Source organism: Ahaetulla prasina, chromosome 8, assembly GCF_028640845.1.
Source record: "Ahaetulla prasina isolate Xishuangbanna chromosome 8, ASM2864084v1, whole genome shotgun sequence".
Lineage (NCBI taxonomy): Eukaryota > Metazoa > Chordata > Lepidosauria > Squamata > Colubridae > Ahaetulla > Ahaetulla prasina.
Window position 1 is genome coordinate 3,230,565 of NC_080546.1, and position 19,166 is coordinate 3,249,730.

The 19,166-nt window shown below is 48.1% G+C and overlaps 1 protein-coding gene across 1 annotated transcript in view; it reads left to right on the top strand.

The window, feature by feature from the left end:
* Positions 1-19,166, top strand: part of ALMS1 (ALMS1 centrosome and basal body associated protein) — a 74,480-nt gene that overhangs the window by 47,171 nt on the left and 8,143 nt on the right. Inside the window, exons 13-16 of the mRNA XM_058193066.1 lie at positions 1,730-2,901; positions 10,022-10,130; positions 13,476-13,715; positions 15,800-16,044. Of these exons, the coding sequence (XP_058049049.1) occupies positions 1,730-2,901; positions 10,022-10,130; positions 13,476-13,715; positions 15,800-16,044 (1,766 nt within the window). The remainder of the gene's footprint in view (positions 1-1,729; positions 2,902-10,021; positions 10,131-13,475; positions 13,716-15,799; positions 16,045-19,166) is intronic.

Below are 19,166 nucleotides of genomic sequence, written 5' to 3' on the forward strand. Positions count from 1 at the left end.
ACTAAGCAGTCTGTTATTAGCAGCAGCTGCTTGCAATTACTGCAGGCTCGAGTCCCACCAGGCCCAAGGTTCTCAGCTTTCCAACCTTTATAAGGTAGGTAAAATGAGGACTCAGATTGTTGGGGGCAATAAAAGTTGACTTTGTATATAAATATACAAATAGGATGAAGACTATTGCTTGACATAGTGTAAGCCGCCCTGAGTCTGCGGAGAAGGGCGGGATATAAATGCAAATTTTAAAAAAATTGTGGTCGTAAGTTGAGGACTACCTGTACTATCCACCCCCACCATCCTATCTGAATCTCTCCTTCCACACACACACACACACACACCAATCTCAACCGTCAGTACTTTCTCCTTCCGTTCTCCCCACCACCATCAGAACTGATGAAGTTTGTTGGATGAGAAGCGAAACGTTTTCTTCCTCCTCCTCCTCAGATAAAAAGAAAAATAGTCCAGTTGCCTTTTGAAGCAAAAAAAATAAGCACCTTTGGGACAACTATGACCTGGATGACTGAGAATCTCCATAAACATCTCCGCAGACACCTACAGACAGAATCTTGCCAGATGAAAGCAGTTTTCTGCATAACTCTAGACAGGAGGTAGCCAACCTTGGCAACGTTAAAATTTGCGGACTTCAATTCCCAAAATTCCCCAGGCGGCATAAAGTCCCCAAGTCTTAAAAGCTGTCAAGGTTGGATACCTGTTGTGTCCTCCCTCGCCTCCGTCCGAATGATGGCTTAATTAGCCGTCACTATCAGCTCTGGCAGCAGAATAGCCAGTGTCTGCCAAGAGCCTCCGTTATCTTCCACGATGCTGGTGAGTCACCTAGAAACAAACTTCAGCTCTTAATCAGTGGATTTGCCTGTTACAAAGAGACACAGCAGCTCTGGCTGTCTTTTATATCTTGTGGGGTGTGGCTCCATTTATTTATTTATTTATTTTATTTGCATTTATATCCCGCCCTTCTCCAAAGACTCAGGGCGGCTTACACTATGTCAGGCAATAGTCTTCATCCATTTTGTATACTATATACAAAGTCAACTTATTGCCCCCCAACAATCTGGGTCCTCATTTTACCTACCTTATAAAGGATGGAAGGCTGAGTCAACCTTGGGCCTGGTGGGACTTGAACCTGCAATATTGCAAGCAGTTGCTGTTAATAACAGGCTGCATTAGCCTGTTGAGCCACCAGAGGCTCCATGACTCAGCACTTACTAGGCCTGCCCCTCCCTTGCTTCTGTTGTTCCCTCCTCTCCTGCCTACGAAACCTAGGGTCCAGACAGGCCTGATTGCCATCAGCTGGGTCTGCAGGCGTGGCCTGGGGGGGGGAGTCAAGGGATGGAGGCCTCGTTATCTCTTCCTCCTGGCCTGCCTCTGGCTCCTGGAGCTGAGCCAGGGAAGCCGGTGCTTCCGAGGTAAGTCCTGACGGCCCTTCCCCCTCACTGTCCAAGTCACTTTCTGGCAGCAGGCCTGGCTCGGGGGGCGCAGACACAACAATACCCCTGACTTATAGTTACACAGAGGATTGCTTTAGTCTGGCAAGATTCCGTCTGTAGGCAAACAGCGATTAAAATATTGCTCAGCAGTCACTCCAGTGGGTGTTCTCGGTTCTTCGGACCCGCCACGAACGTAAACTGCCGCGCAGTATAAATGACGCTCTATCCTAAATGAATGCAATATCTTAACTTTTCCTTTTCTTCCCTTGTCCCCTTCCCCTTTTGCTTAGGAAGCTGCAACGGCCGGCATTCCTTGGAATCGCTCAAAACTTCCCAGTCTGGCTTTGAATCTGCTCAGCCTCCCCTGAAGCCGACTTTGCAGGATGATCCACATTCCCCTCCCGGAAGCAAAGCTTTGGGGCGGGTTGATGCGCCTTCCAGGGGTCCAGCCCTTTCCCCCCAAGATTTACTGCAGCGTAAGGGAATCCTAGAAAGCAGCCCCTCGCCGTCTCCCCGTCTGCATCTGGCCCAAAAGGAAGAAAGTTTTATCCCGCTGACCGGTGAGGTAGATTATAGTTTTCTTGAGGAAATAAAATTCAAGCACGCTTCCAAACGAGACTTGCCCGATGCCCAAAAAGCTAGCTTTGGAAGAGCGAGTCAACTTCCCTCGGGAAGCCAGACGATTAAGGAGAAGCGGGTAGCGGATCTACCAAGGGGGCCAAGCTCCCATCGAACCAGCACTTTAGATGATCTTTGGGCCAAGTATTTGGAGCGACAGAACCAGTGGCGGCAGCTGAAGCCCATCGAAAGCAACCACAGGACCGAGCTATCGCTGGTGGAGCGACTGGACCGCCTGGCCAGGCTCCTGCAGAACCCAGTTCGGCATTCCCTGGCTCTTGTCCTGGAGGACCAGAAGGAACCCAGAAGAAAAGCACCAAGGCTCGGCAGCCCTCGAGAGAAAAAGATGGCGTCCAGAAAGAAAGTGGCATCGCAGCCCAGCATAGAAACGTCGGAGGAAGCCCTCGTTGGCCCCAGCAGCGCCTGGCAGTCCAAATCCAGGCGTCCAAAAACAGGACACCTCAGGGCTGTTGAACCCGGGGATAGGAACTGGGACGGGTCCCTGACCTCCAAGACGCCGAGCGAGACGTCTTCCGACCTGAGACCGGGGAGAGACGCCAGCGTGATAACCGACGTGACCTCCGAGTCCGAGGGGACCCGGATCGACACCGAAAGCGCCACGCAGACCGGGACCAGCGAGTCGCTGTCGACCATCAACACGGCCAGGTTGATCAGAGCGTTCGGGCAGGAGAGGGTGCAGGTATCTCCCAAACTGTCCCAGCTCTACAGCACCATCGACTTGCAAAAGACGCGCTCGGAGACCTGGACCAAGCGGGGCAAGAAAGCCGAGGGGGACAGCTACCCGAAAATGGTTCACCTAGAACAAAAAAGGCGAGAGGATCAGGTAGGTGATTGAAACAGGGGACCAGGGGACTGGGATGTACCTGTCCTAGAGTGGCCTGGCCCAGCCTGGGGTCCTGGCAGGCAGGTAAGCCATCGTGGAGGCGCTTGGTGCTCTCTGAGTTGGGTTGATTTCTTGCAGATGTTTCATTACCCAGGGAGGTAACATCCTCAGTGGTGATGTTGATGATGATGATGACAGCAATAATAACGTTGCCTAGTTGGGTCATGAAATGCCTGCAAGAAAACCACCAAGCTCAGAGAGCGCCAAGGACCCCACAGTCCTCCACCTCCATCCCCCTCCTCCGTTCCCCCTCCTCCTCCTCTCTACAAGCCCCACTACTGAAGATGTTAGCTAGTTGGGTCATGAAACATCTCCAAGAAAGCCACCAAGCTTAGAGCACACCAAGAACGCTACGGTCGTCCTCCTCCTCCTCCTCTCCTTCCTCTCCACAAACCCCACTCCCTTCTAGCACTGATGATGTTCCCTAGTTGGGTCATGAAACATCTAGAAGAAAACCACCAAGCTCAGAAAGCACCAAGGACCCCACAGTTCTCCTCCTTCCCTTCCTTCCTCCCTTCCATCTTCCTCTTCCCCCTTCTTCTCTTGCATCCTCCTCCTATTCTTCCTCCTCCCCTCCCCTTCCTCCTCCTCCAACCCCACTGCCTTCTAGCACTGATGATTTTACATAGTTGGGTCATGAAACGTCTGCAAGAAAATCACCAAGTCCAGCACCAACACCCTCCTCCTCCTCCTCCTCGCCCCTCCCCCTCCATGGACCCATGAATTATTGCCAGAAAACCAGCGGTTGCAACTCATTTCGTCGCACCCGTCATTTCCCCTCCTCATCTTTACTGCAAAGCCGAGTAAAAATCAACGTGAATTATTATTATTATTATTTTTTTGGTAAATAAAACATAAACGTGACAAATTTTGCAATCGCCGTTCGCGCTATTACGAAGAGAAGAATACTGTGGTTAAACGACACGGTAGTTAAGCAACAGTATTTATGTAAAACTCGAGCTGTGGATAATTAACTCCCATTTTTTAAAATCCTGGACAAAAAACGATTCCCACAAAGCGGAATTTTTTTTTTCCCCCTGAAAAAAATGTCTTCCAGCCTCTTCGTTTGCTAGTCAATTATATCAATTAAGCAGGAGCAATTATTAAAGATAACAGTTCTGCGGCCTGTTAAACATCGACTTGCGCAGATGTTCCTGCTAAGATAACCAAATATGCCATGTGTGGAAGCAGACCCAGGAAAAATTGACATGCTTATAACATCTGTCTCTCTCCCACCGCCACCCTTTTACAAGTAGTCCTTGCCTTACGACCCCAATTTACGTTGCTGAGAAATGTCTTAAGTCAGTTTTGGCCCATTTTATGACATTCCTTGCCACGTTTGTTAAGTGAATCACTACAGTTGTTAAATTAGTAACCCTTCTCTTAATTAGAATAGAAATTTTTTTTATAGAATAGAATTTTTATTGGCCAAGTGTGATTGGACACACAAGGAATTTGTCTTGGTGCATATGCTCTCAGTGTACATAAAAGAAAAGATACCTTCATCAAGGTACAACATTTACAACACAATTGATGGTCAATATATCAATATAAATCATAAGGATTGCCAGCAACAAGTTATAGTCATACAGTCATAAATGGAAAGAGATGGGTGATGGGAACGATGAGAAGATTAATAGTAGTGCAGATTCAGTAAATAGTCTGACAGTGTTGAGGGAATTATTTGTTTAGCAGAGTGATGGCCTTCGGGAAAAAACTGTTCTTGTGTCTAGTTGTTCTGGTGTGCAGTGCTCTGTAGCTGCTTTGAGGGTAGGAGTTGAAACAGTTTATGTCCAGGATGCGAGGGATCTGCAAATATTTTCACGGCCCTCTTCTTGATTCGTGCAGTATACAGGTCCTCAATGGAAGGCAGGTTGGTAGCAATTATTTTTTTTGCAGTTCTAATTATCCTCTGAAGTCTGTTTTTTTCTTGTTGGGTTGCAGAACCGAACCAGACAGTTATAGAGGTGCAAATGACAGACTCAATAATTCCTCTGTAGAATTGGATCAGCAGCTCCTTGGGCAGTTTGAGCTTACTGAGTTGGCGCAGAAAGAATATTCTCTGTTGTGTTGTTTTAATGACGTTTTTGATGTTAGTTGTCTATTTTAGATCTTGCGATATGGTAGAACCTAGAAATTTGAAGGTTTCTACTGTTGATACTGTGTTGTCTAGTATTGGGAGAGGTGGAAGTATGGAAGGGTTTCTCCTAAAGTCTACCACCATTTCTACGGTTTTGAGTGTGTTCAGTTCCAGATTGTTCCGGTCGCATTATGAGGCTAGTCGTTCGACCTCTCGTCTATATGCGGATTCGTCATTTTCTTGAATGAGACCAATCCCTGTTGTGTCATCTGCGAACTTCAGTAGCTTAACAGATGGATCATTGGAGATGCAGTCATTGGTATACAGAGAGAAGAGAAGTGGGGAGAGCCCACAGCCTTGGGGGGCCCCTGTGCTAATTGTACAGGTATTTGATGTGATCTTGCTTAGCTTCACCTGCTGCTTCCTGTTTGTTAGGAAATTAATTTCCTAACAAACTTAATGATAACAAACTTAATGACTTAATTAGTCATTAAGAGAATCTGGTTCCCCCCTTGACTTTGCCTGCTAGAAAGTGGTAAAAGGGGACCACGTGACCCCCCGCCCCCTCCGGACACTGCCACCGTCATAAATGTGAGTCAGTTGCCCAAGTTGTAAATCACGTGACTCTGCAACGGGATGCTGCAACAATCGTAAGTGTGAAAAACGGTCATAAATCACTTTTATCAACGCCATTGTAACTTTGAACGGTCACTAAGCGAACCATTGCAAGTTGAGGACTCCCTGTCATTCACTTCCCAATTGTCTTCCCTCTCTTTGGTGGCAGGTAGTCCTCGCCATACGACCAGAATTGAGCCTAAAATTTCAGCTGCTGAGAGAGACAGTTGTTCAGTAAATTTTTTCCCCCCATGTTACGACCTTCCTTGCCGCAGTCGTTTAGCGAATCACTGGAAGTTAGTTAAGCGAATCCAGCTTCCCCATTGACTCGGCTCGTCGGAAGGTCGCAAAAGGGGATCATGTGACCCCAGGACACTGCGACTGTCATAAATATGAGTCGGTTGTTAAGCGTCCAAATTTGGATCACATGATTGTGGGGTTGTGTTGTCGCCTGTTGGCCGCTGATCCCTCCAGCAGCTGAATCAGAGGAGGAGGAGAGGTAGGGTGGGAGTCGGGAAGAGGGAATGGGGCTGTCAGGGAGAGAGACAGAGGCGGAGCCTGGGACGTCCGTCAAACCTCATGGAGAGTCAACAGCCCCCAGGTCTTCAGGTGGCTGATGAGGAAGAGGAGGAACAGCTGGGTCCAGTGCCTGACGCGTGGATGCGCAGAAGGCAGAGGACCGGGGTATTTGCGAGACCGCCTTCTGCCACCGATTGCCTGCCAACGACCTGTGCGCTCCCACAGAGCGGGTGTTGTGTCTTGCCCGCTCTCACAGCAGCCGGGGCCTTCTTATCTGCTCCCGAACACGGAGGAATGTATGCCTCCCGGCCCCAGTCCTGGCTCCATGCCCAGACAAGCTGAAGAGGAGGGGGCACCTCCCGGTCCCAGCCCTGGCTCCATGCCCAAGCAGGCTGCAGAGGAGGGGGCATCCCCCGGCCCCAGCCCTGGCTCCATGCCCAGGCAAACGGAGCAGCTAGACTCCCTCCTCCACAGCATGTGAGCCTGAGGAAAGTTTATTTCCAACAGCTGCTGATTGGAGTGACCCTCGCATCAGAAGACTGGATAGGCGGAGGCAACAGAAGGAAGGGAGGGGCAGGCCTTAATGAGTGCTGAGTCATGGAGCCACACCCCATGGCCTATATAAAGGATCTGCTTTCTGGCAGTCTCTGAGTCAGGCAAAGTCGAACTTATCTTGCTGAAATCACTTACTGGTCTCCTGCCTGCTCTGAGGACTTTGCTAGGACTTTGGGCAGAGCTGCAGAGGCAAGCCTGATTCGGATTTCCCTGATCCGGCCGTCAGCGGAGGAGTGGGACACGACATCGGGCCTTCTCAGGGTGCCGTCGACCAAACAATGTAGGTTGGCGGCCCCCAGGGGGAGGGCCTTCTCTGTGGCGGCACCAGCCCTATGGAACGAGCTAATTCTAATTATCTAATTCTAATTATCATATTTATATACCGCCCTATCTCCCTAGGGACTCAGGGCGGTTCACAGGCAAGTAAAAATACATATAAATACAGACTAAAATAGCAGTTAAAAAACTTATTTTACATAGCCGAATTATTAAAAAGCAGTATAAATAATAAATAATAAAACCCATTAAAACCCATATAAATTTAAAATCTAATCCAGTCCTGCGCAGATGAATAGATGTGTTTTGAGCTCGCGACGGAAGGTTCGGAGGTCCGGAAGTTGCCGAAGTCCTGGGGGGAGTTCGTTCCAGAGGGTGGGAGCTCCCACAGAGAAGGTCCTTCCCCTGGGTGTCGCCAGACGGCACTGCCTAGCTGACGGCACCCTGAGGAGTCCCTCTCTGTGGGAGCGCACGGGTCGGTGAGAGGTATTTGGTAGCAGTAGGCGGTCCCGTAAATAGCTCGGCCCTATGCCATGGAGCGCTTTGAAGATGGTTACCAAAACCTTGAAGCGCACCCGGAAGGCCACAGGTAGCCAGTGCAGTCTGCGCAGGATAGGTGTCACACGGGAGCCACGAGGGGCTCCCTCTATCACCCGCGCAGCCGCATTCTGGACTAACTGAAGCCTCCGGATGCCCCTCAAGGGGAGCCCCATGTAGAGAGCATTGCAGTAATCCAGACGAGACGTCACGAGGGCGTGAGTGAGCTACCTCCGGGGTTACGCCAACTCCCCGACCTCCGGGCCTTCAAACGTGAACTGAAGACTTTACTATTTCACCGAGCGGGACTAGCCTAAAACATATTTTAGCGAAATTTTAAGGTGTTTTAATCGGTCTTTGACCGTTTTAGTGATTCGGCCAGTAAATATTTGTTCTTAATTGTGTTTAAATATTGTTATTTATTATATTTATATTGTATTGGTGTGGGTATTTTAACATTGGCTGTAAACCGCCCTGAGTCCTCCGGGAGATGGTGCGGTATAGAAATGTAATTATAAATAAATAAAAATAAATAAGGAGAGGAGAACAGTGGAAATCTATGGGCTGGTCCTTGGGCCGGAAGAGCCAATGCTGCTAGCAAAGCCCCACCCTAGCTCTGGAGATAAAAGGCAGGGGGCGGAGATGAATAGATGTGGCAGACAAGTAGTCATCTTCTTCCAGACGGACTTCTTAGCCTGCGGCGAGAAAGGAACTTTTTGCTGGGGCTGCTGGCGTTCCTAATAAAGGATTTAATTGAGTTAACTTCAGAGGGTTGGTCGTGTTTGGGGAGCTGGGTCGAAACAGGATGCTGCAATGCCTGTAATCGTGAAAAACTGTCACAAGTCTCTTTTCTCCCAGGCCTTTGTACGTTTCGGTCACTAAACGAACTGTTGTAAGTGGAGGACTACTTGTAATGGGTTACATAGTAGGCCTGATTGGGCTCTCAGTTTCTGTTGATGGAGCAGGGACTGTGTCACAATACCTATTTAAGGAGGGATTATCCCATCCGCAGAGGTTCTCCTTGACCTGCTGCTCAGTCGGAGGCGAAATTCACCGTCTTCGCCTTCTGTCCCTGTGAACCTGCGAAATGCCACTGGGGGAGCGCGGCCAGCGGGCTCAGAAATCAAGCTCTGTGCCAGGCAGGTGTGCCAACATTCGCAGCGTGCCACCCTGGCGCCGTCGTCTTGGAGTCACGGCAAAAGCAGGTCTTTGCTGCCTGGACTGGTTTCCTCCTACAGTTTGGCTTCATCGCCCTTCGATTCTCCATGAAGAAAGCCGAGTGGGACGGTGGGGGGCCCTGGGTGCTCTCTGAGCCTGGTGGTTTTCCCTCAGGCGTTTTGTGACCCAACTAGGTAACGGCATCAGGGCTAGAAGGGAGTGCGGGTTTGTGGGGAGGAGGAGGAGGAGGAGGACTGGGAGGTCCTTGGTGCTCTCTGAGCTTGGTGGTTTTCTTGCAGATGTTTCATGACCCAGCTATGTAACATCATCAGTGGTAGAAGGGAGTGGGTGTTGCAGAGAGGAGGAGGAGGAGGAAGAGGAGGAGAAAGAGAGGAGGATGATAATGACTTGGGGGTCCTTGGTGCTCTCTGAGCTTGGTGGTTTTCTTGCAGACCTTTCATGACCCAACTAGGTAACATCATCAGTGTTAGAAGGGAGTGGGAGAAGGGAAGGAGGGAGGACGAGGAAGGGAAGGAGGGGGAGAACTGTGGGGTCCTTGGTGCTCTCTGAGCTTGACAGTTTTCTTGCAGACATCTTATTAACCAAATAGGTAACATCATCAGTTCTAGCCTGATGATATTAGCTAATTTGTTACTGAAACGTCTGCAGGAAAACCACCAAGCTCAGCACCAAGGACCCCACAGTCCTTCTCGTCCCTACTTCCTTCTAGCACTGATGATGTTACCTAGTTGGGTCATGAAAGGTCTCCAAGAAAGCACCAAGGACCCCCACAGTCATTGTCCTCCTCTTCCTCTCCTCCTCACAAATCCCCCTCCCTTCTAGCACTGATGACGTTCCCTAGTTGGGTCATGAAACGTCTGCAAGGAAACCACGAAGCTCAGAGAGCACCAAGGACCCCTCCCTCCCCCTCTCCTTCCCTCTCCTCCTCTTCCTCTCCACAAACCCTTCCTCTCCCTTCTAGCCAGTGGTGGGTTTCAACATTTTTTTCCTACCGGTTCTGTGGGTGTGGCTTCGTGGGCGTGGCTTGTGGGCGTGGCAGGGGAAGGTTACTGCAAAATCCCCATTTCCTCCCCATCAGCTGGGACTCGGGAGGCAGAGAATAGATGGGGGTGGGGCCAATCAGAATTTTTACTCCTGGTTCTCCAAACTACTCAAAATTTCTGCTACCGGTTCTCCAGAACTGGTCAGAACCTGCCGAAACCCACCTCTGCTTCTGATGATACCCCCCTCAGTCGTCGTCCTCCTCTTCTCAAACCCCACTCCATCCTTTGATATCTTCCTCTTCCTCATTTCTTTCAGCCCAGCCCGTCTTTCACGTCCTCCGACTCCGTCTCAAGCCTGGGCAGTTCCCGCGGGCCCAGCCCGGCTCTGAGCAGCAAACGGATGTCCAATAAGGCCGTCCAAGCAGGTGAGTCGCTTCCCTTCGGCCGTCTCGTCCCCGACTGGTTTCTCGGCGGAGCCTTTGGGCTCAGAGGCTTTTCCACAGAAAGAAGAGGCAGTCGAATTCAAAGGCTTCGTCGGCTCTTTTTGTGCCCTGACCCTTTTCGGTCCTTCACGCCAGACTTTCCGCGGAGATCTGACTTCCGCGGAGTCGGGATCGACTTCGGAGAAGTCTCAGATCTTCCACAGCTGAGTTGATCCGAGGTCGATTCTTCCTCGGCTTTCTCTCCTTGGAAGTTTCTTGCCTTTTGTGTTTCAGCACAAAGACCCAGCGGTATCGTCAGTACCACTCATGAGAAGGAAGATGTAACACAGGCAGTTCTTGTCTTACAACTCAGCCCAATAGTTCCTTTTTTTAAAAAAAAATATTTTTATTGCACATTTTCCTTTATTATATATCACATTTCCAGTTTTGCAACGACAGTGTACTGGCTGTGTCAAATTCTTTTTAAGTATAGGTAGCATTGTATTATAACCATTATTCTCAGAGTCATACAGTATAGTCTCTTTTAAACAGAATAGAATAGAATAAGAAAAGAATAGAATAGAATAAGAATAAGGATACAATACAATACAATAAATACAATAAAGAATAGAATAGAATAGAATAGAATAGAATAGAATAGAATAGAATAGAATAGAATAGAATAGAATAGAATAGAATTTTTTATTGGCCAAATGTGATTGGACACAAAAGGAATTTGTCTTGGTGCATATGCTCTCAGTGTACATAAAAGATACCTTCATCGAGGTACAACACTTACAATAATAGTCATAGGCTACAGGAAACAATATCAGTATAAATCGTAAGGATACAAGCAACAAAAAGTTACAGTCGTAAGTGAAAGGAGATGGATGGTGGGAACGATGAGAAGATTAATAGTAGTGCAGACTAAGTAAATAGTTTGACAATGTTGAGGGAATTAATTGTTTAGCAGAGTGATGGCCTTCGGGAAAAAACTGTTCTTGTGTCTAGTTGTTCTGGTGTGCAGTGCTCTATAGCATCGTTTTGAGGGTAGGAGTTGAAACAGTTTATGTCCAGGATGTGAGGGATCTGTAAATATTTTCACAGCCCTCTTTTTGACTCGTGCAGTATACAGGTCCTCAATGGAAGGCAGGTTGGTAGCAATTGTTTTTTCTGCAGTTCTAATTATCCTCTGAAGTCTGTGTCTGTCTTGTTGGGTTGCAGAACCGAACCAGACAGTTATAGAGGTGCAAATGACAGACTCAATAATTCCTCTGTAGAACTGGATCAGCAGCTCCTTGGGCAGTTTGAGCTTACTGAGTTGGCGCAGAAAGAACATTCTTTGTTGTCCTTTTTTAATGATCTTTTTGATGTTAGCTGTCCATTTTAGATCTTGCGATATGATAGAACCTAGAAATGTGAAGGTTTTTACTGTTGATACTGTGTTGTCTAGTATTGTGAGAGGTGGAAGTATGGAAGGGTTTCTCTTAAAGTCTACCACCATTTCTACGGTTTTGAGTGTGTTCAGTTCCAGATTGTTTTGGTTGCACCACAAGGCTAGTCGTCCGACCTCTCGTCTATATGCGGATTCGTCATTGTCTCGAATGAGACCGATCACTGTTGTGTCATCTGCGAACTTCAATAGTTTGACAGATGGATCATTGGAGATGCAGTCATTGGTATACAGAGAGAAGTGGGGAGAGCCCACTGCCTTGTGGGGGCCCTGAGCTAATTGTACAGGTATCTGATGTGATTCTGCTTAGCTTCACCTGCTGCTTCCTGTTTGTTAGGAAGCTTATGATCCACTTACAAGTCTGTTCCGGTACCTGTAGCTGGTTTAGCTTAATTAGAAGAGTGTCTGCAATGATGGTGTTGAATGCTGAACTAAAGTCTACAAAGAGGACCCTCGTGTAGGTCTTTGGAGATTCAAGATGTTGTAGGATGTAGTACAGAGCCATATTAACAGCATCATCTGTTGATCTATTTGCTCGGTATGCAAATTGTAGGGGATCCAACAGTGGATCCGTGATGGTTTTTAAGTGGGATAGCACTAGCCTTTCAAAGGCTTTCATGACTACAGGCAGATAGATAGATAGATAGATAGATAGATAGATAGATAGATAGATAGATAGATAGATAGATAGATAGATAGATAGATAGATAGATAGATAGATAGATAGATAGATAGATAGATAGATAGATAGATAGGTAGGTAGGTAGATAGATAGATAGATTGATGTAGGTAGGTAGGTAAGTAGGTACATATTTATACACAGTACACACACACACACAGATATACCCACAAACACAATTGATTGTCACCATGGGGATGCTGCAATGGTTGTACAATTGTGAAAAACAGTCGTAAGCCACTTTTTCAATGACATTGTATCTTCAAACAGTCAGTAAATGAACTGTTACAAGTCGAGGACTACCTGTATTGTACAGGTAATTCTCAGAATAGAGCTAGTCCTTGACTTACAATAGTTTATTTAGTGACCGTTCGAAGTAATGGCCCTGAAAAAAGTGATTTTTGACTGTTTATCACATTTACGACCGTTGGAGCATCCCCAAGGTCACGTAATCAAAATTCTGCCGCTTGGCAACTGACTCATATTTATGATGGTCGCAGTATCCCGGGGTCACGCGATCCCCTTTTCTGACCTTCTGACGAGCAAAGTCAATGGGAAATGCAGGATTCACTTAGCAACCGGGTTGCTAATATAAGAACTGCAGTGGTTCGCTTAACAAACATGGCAAGGCAAGTCATAAAATGGGGGACAAAACTCCCTTAACAAATGTTTCACTTAGCAACATAAATTTTGGGCTCAATTGTGGCCGTACGTCGAGAACTACCTGTCCTTTTCCGTGAAACTTCCGTTAGTGGAAAAGATGGTTGTCTTATCGGCTTTTGGCAATAAATCAGGTTAATTATGTGGGCCTGGTCTCCTGTGACTGTGGGTGTCATTGTGCTTGTTGCTAGCATGACCTTCCCTGGTCCTCCCCCTCCCCTCCCCTCCCCTCCCCATCCCCAAAGGCTACCCTGAGAAGCCCCTTGACCGGAGATGCTATTCGGATGGTTCAGACCGGTTCAACCGAACCGGTTGCGGAAAATTGCGGGTGGACCTGCCTACCGTCTCGGCTCTATGCCGTCCTCTTTAGGTACGTTTTTGAGGCTGGGCGCACGAGCAAATCACATGCGCAGAAGGCCGGCCGTGCGCGGGGCGAACCAGTAGCAACAAAACGTGAAACCCGCCGTTGCCTTTGACTCACAACAGTAACCAAGGTAGTTGCCGCATCGGGGAGACAAACTGTGTTTCCTTTCACCCCGCCCTACTCCCCACCCAGGAGACTTTGAGATTGTGAACAGCGGCACCAAGAAGCACACTCGCGACGTGGGCTTGACTTTCCCCACCCCGACCCAAAGCCAAGCCACGCTCCAAGGAGGGGCCGCTAGGAGCAGGACGGAGAACCGGGTGGCTCAGCACCATGGGCTGTTGGCGGAAGACGAGGAGCAGCAGACCTGGCAGCCGGGTGGCTTCCTGGAAGGGAGAAGGGCCAGAAGGAGCCGGTCGCAATGGACGCAAGGTCTCTAGAAAGGCTGTGTGTGTGTGTGTTTAGTTTGTGTGTTTGTTGTGGATTTGGGCTACGTTGCAAGAGCCAGTGTGGTGCAGTGCCAAATCTGCTGGATTAGAGACCGGGTGACGGTGAGTTCTAGTTCTCTCTGGCTCTGAAAGCTGGCTGGGTTTTTGTTCTGCCTATCCCCCCCTCTCTCTCTCAGCCCAGTCTACCTCCTAAGGTTGTTGTGTTTGTAGAGAAGAGAGGAGATGGGAGCATTGGGTACACACACTGCCTTCATCGTCTTCTTTTAATGACCCCACAATCCCTTGCGGGATAGAGTCTGGGCGACTGAATGGAGCTAGCAGGCTGTTTACTGGCCGGATGCCTTCCTGTCGCCAATGCGGAGTTTTGTTCATCAGATATATTCTCAGTGTGCCCAGAAAGAGAAATATCTGCCTCTATCTAGGATCGAACTCACAGCCTCCTGATCGTGAGGCGAGAGCTCCACCTCTAGGCCACTGCACCACTCCGGTACACACACTGTCTTGAGTTGTAAAAAACAAAGGTGAGTCGAGAGATAAATAGCATTCACCAGATAGATTTTATTTATCCATTTATTTACTTTTATCCAGATTTTATTATTTTCATAAAGGCTTTAAACTTATTTCTTTCTCCTGCTGTTTTCCCCACAACAGCCCTGTAAGGTGGGCTCAGCCGAGAGCCACTCAGCAATTTTCATGATGGAAATGGGATTAGAACTCACCATCTCCTGGTGATTGGCCCAAAGTCTGCCAGCCTTCTTTCATGTCTTAAGGTGGGACTAGAACTCACCGTCGCCTGGTCATTGTCCCAAAGTCACCCAGCCTCCTTTCATGTCTTAAGGTGGGACTAGAACTCACCGTCGCCTGGTCATTGTCCCAAAGTCACCCAGCCTCCTTTCATGTCTTAAGGTGGGACTAGAACTCACCGTCGCCTGGTCATTGTCCCAAAGTCACCCAGCCTCCTTTCATGTCTTAAGGTGGGACTAGAACTCACCGTCGCCTGGTCATTGTCCCAAAGTCACCCAGCCTCCTTTCATGTCTTAAGGTGGGACTAGAACTCACCATCGCCTGGTCATTGTTTTATTTATTTATTTACATTTATATCCCGCCCTTCTCCGAAGACTTAGGGCGGCTTACAATAGTCTCATTCTATTTGTATATTTACAAAGTCAACTTATTGCCCCCCCAACAATCTGGGTCCTCATTTTACCTACCTTATAAAGGATGGAAGGCTGAGTCAACCTCGGCCCGGGCTTGAACCTGCAGTAATTGCAGGCTGCTGTGTTCTAATAACAGGCTTCTTACAGCCTGAGCTATCACGGCCTCACCTTTGCCTGGTCGTTGTCCCAAAATCACCCAGCCTTCTTTCATGTCTTAAGGTGGGACTAGAACTTACCAACTCCTAGTGATTGGCCTGAAGTCACCGAGCTGGCTTTCATGCCTCGGGCGGGACTAGAACTCCCATCTCCTGCTTTCTAGCCAGGTGCCTTCACCACTGTAACAAACCGGGTCTAGCTGTAATATCTGGTTCTCTATAAGAGATCCTTGCTTCACAGGGAAAGTTCCATCCGATGGAACATTCAAATAAAGGAAGATAATAGGATGGGAAATAGCAAAAATAGCTGGGCTGAGAATCGAGAATTTAATCTGAGACAAATTAAATAACCTAGGACCAAAATGTAGAGAAAGAGAAGGAAAGGTAAGTTTTGAAAGGCTTAAAATTAAATGTGATAAATCATTTGGACCGTGAATCCCCAAATCAAAATGTCTTCAAAGTAACATAGGTTGTTTTAGATTAGGATTTTCCAACCTTAGCTACTTTTAAGATACGTGGACGTCAATTCCCAGAATTCTGGGAGTTGACGTCCACAAAAAAAGTGGCCAAAATTGAGAAATCCTGACCTAGAACAAAGGTTGCCTGACCAAAAACCTGTTGGACCTCCATCTGGATCCGAGGGCCTTTGAGAGGCCGAGCCCACCCACCTCCTGCCAATCCTAGTCGGCCATCTTGGCAAAGACCACCAAAACTCACCGCCGCTGTTCTCCTTCCTCCCCTCCCCCCCAATCCAGGAGTGTCTTGGTTCGTCCCGGCAGCAGATCTAAAACCGGATCCCCTGGAAGAATCCGGGGGTGGCTTCTTGCCCGGTCCTGCCCTCGCGTGGTCCGAGCCCCCACCCACAGGAAATCCCTGGCGAGAACCTCTCCGCGAGCAGAATTGGCCGGAACGTCCCGGGGGCCTCCAGGTGCGTCTGGCAGCTCCATCAAGAGATGCCGAGAATGAGCCTCCCTTACCTTTGGGTAAAATGACCTTGCAGGTAAAATTCAGCCTTCTGGCTTTCTCCCCCTTCCTCCCCCCCCTTCCTCCCCCTCCTCCCCTCCCCGTCCATACTAGAGATCCTGGCGCCGAGGACCAGGCGCAGCTACATTCTGGCTCAGCCGGAAGGAACCGTAGAGGTCTTCTACCCTCCGGCCCCTTAATATAGGTAGTCTTCAGCTTACAAAAATTCATTTAGTGACTGTTCGGAGATACAGCAGCACCAAAACTAGTCTCTTCTGACCGTTTTTCACTCTTTTTTTTTTTATTGAAAAAGTTTTAACAAACAAAAACATTTTTCCCCCTTTTCCCCTCCCCCCCTCAAAACCCCCTCCACCCCTCCACCCCACCCCCCCCGGCTTCCCGGGTCAATCACAAGGTATTGTTATACATAAACCAAACATAGAATAAATTTTCCCTTCTAATCCAATTAACTTCATCCAAGTCTTTTCATTTCCTAACCGCCCCCATTACATTCTAAAATAATACATCCTAATTATTCAAAGGCAATCTGACATCTCTTAATCTGATACCTGTTTTGTAAATAATCAATCCATTTTTTTCCATTCAATTAAATATCTTTCCTACGTATTGTCTTTTAAAAAAGCTGAGATTTTAGCCATCTCAGCCAAGTTAGTAACTTTCAATATCCATTCTTCTATTGTAGGTAATTCTTTTTTCTTCCAATATTGTCCAATCAACAGCCTTGCTGCTGTTATTAGGTTCAGGATCAATTTAGTCTCAGTTACCGTTTTTCACTCTTAACGACCGTTGTGGCGTTCGTCGCGGTCACGCGATCCGAATTGGGACCCTTGGCCACTATTATTTATGACAGTTGTTGCAGTGGCTTTGGGGTCACGTCGTCTTTGCTCTTTCTGGCAAAGTTGGGGAACCAGATTCACTTAACAACCACGTGACTAATTGAACAGCGTATGGCACTGACGAAAGCGACCGACGACCGTTATTACAAGCCCTGGTGCCGCAGCGGTCGGAATGCAGCGTTGCAGGCAAAAACCCTGCCGACCGCCAGCAGTTCGATCCTGACCCGCTTCAGGTTCATTCATCTTTCCGTCCTTCCGAGGTCGGTCAAATGACGACCCAGATTGTTGGGGGGTCAATAGGCTGACTCTGTAAACCAGGGGTCTCCAACCTTGGCAACTTTAAGTCTGGAGGACTTCAACTCCCAGAATTCCCCAGCCAGCAAAGCTGGCTGGGGTATTCTGGGAGTTGAAGTCCTCCAGGCTTAAAGTTGCCAAGGTTGGAGAATCCCTGCTTTAAACTGCTTAGAGAGGGCTGTAAAAACACTGTGGAGCAGTATATAACTCTAAGTGCTGCTGCTATTACTATTCTCTCTCTTTCCCTCCTTCCCTCCCTCTCTTCTTCCTTCGCGACCTTTTCTTTCTTCTTTTCTTTTCTTTCCTTTTCTCTGTCTCCTTCCTTCCCTTTTTCTTCTCCATTTTCTTTCTCCTGCTCCCTCTATCTCTTATTTCCCTTCCCTTTTTCTCTCCCTCTTCTTTCCTCTCCTTCCTTCCTTCCTTCTTTCCTTCTCTTCTAAGAGTCATGTTGGCACAGTGGTTAGAATGCAACAACATTGCAGGCTAATTCTGCCCACTTCCAGCAGTTCAATCCTGACCAGTTCAAAGTTGACTCGGCCTTCCATCCTTCCGACGTCGGTCAAATGAAGACTCAGATTTTTGGGGGGCAAGAGGCTGACTTCGCAAACCGCTCGGAGAGGGCTGTAAAAGCAGTGTGAAGTGGGGTACAAATCTAAGAGCTATTGCGGTTTTCACACTTTGTGGGATCCTCATGGTCACGTGATCCATATATAGGTGTTTGGCAACTGGCACGCCTTTATGCAGTCATACTTTCATATGCGATCACCCTTTGCAAACTTCCCAGCCATCTTCTGATAAGCAAAATGAATGGAGGAAGCCAGATTTGCTTAACAACCGCATAATTCACTTAACAAACACAGCGTTCGGCTTAACAACTGTGGCAGAAAATACCAATAGCACTTAAGACTTCTATACCACTTCACAGTAGTTCACAGCCCTCTCTAAGCGGCTTACAGGGTCAGCCTCTTGCCCCCCAACAATCTTGGTCCTCATTTTACCCATCTCGGAAGGATGGAAGGCTGAGTCCAACCTTGAGCCAGTCAGGATCGAACTCCTGGCAGTCGGCAGAATTAGCCCGCAATACTGCATTCTAACCACTGCACCACCAGGAAGAAACATGAGAAAGGGAATTAAGAGAGGAAGGAAGGAAGGAAGGAAGGAAGGAAGGAAGGAAGGAAGGAAGGAAGGAAGGAAGGAAAATAGCAATAGCAATAGCACTTAGACTTATCTACCGTATTCACAGTGCTTAGCCCTCTCTAAGCAGTTTACAGAGTCAGCCTCTTGCCCCACAATAATCTGGGTCCTCATTTTACCCACCTCAGAGGGATGGAAGGCTGAGTCAACTTCGAGCCGGTCTGGATCGAACTCCTGGCAGTGGGCAGAGTTTTTGCCTGTAATCCTGCATTCTAACCACATTTTAGCCACCAAGGTGGTAAAACGGAGCAAAACTCAACTTAACAACTGCCTTGGAAATTTTGGACACAAATTACGGTCACGACTCGAGGACGCCTAGAATCATCCGTGAGACCGACGTACCGGATTCTCTCTCCCCTCCCTCCCAGTGAGCCCCAACATGTCCCCAAATGCCAGTTCAGAATTAAAAAAAAAACTTCTCCGATTCCAAGATTGTCTAGGAATCCTAACGCTGAGATTTCTCCCTTCCAGTTTCCCGCGGAGATCGACCCTTCCCCAAGACGGGCCGTGAGCTCCTTCGATTTTCCCAGGGAAAATCTGTTCCCGGGGTTTTTGTTTGGGTTAGAGGCTCCCCCGAGCCCTCTGCTTTGTCTCCGCTCATTCAAAATATTCCTATTTCCCCTCCCCCTCTTTTTTTTTTTTTTTTTTTGTCTTAAACACAACCACACAGCTGGGCTTATTCCCAAGTCTGATGTCTTTCCGGCGAATGTTCCGGCTTCCAAGCGTTTCTTTGGAATCTCTGGAGCTTTACGGAGGCCTCGTTCTCCGTTTCCCCCCAAAAAATTACCGTATTTTTTGGAGTATAAGACATACC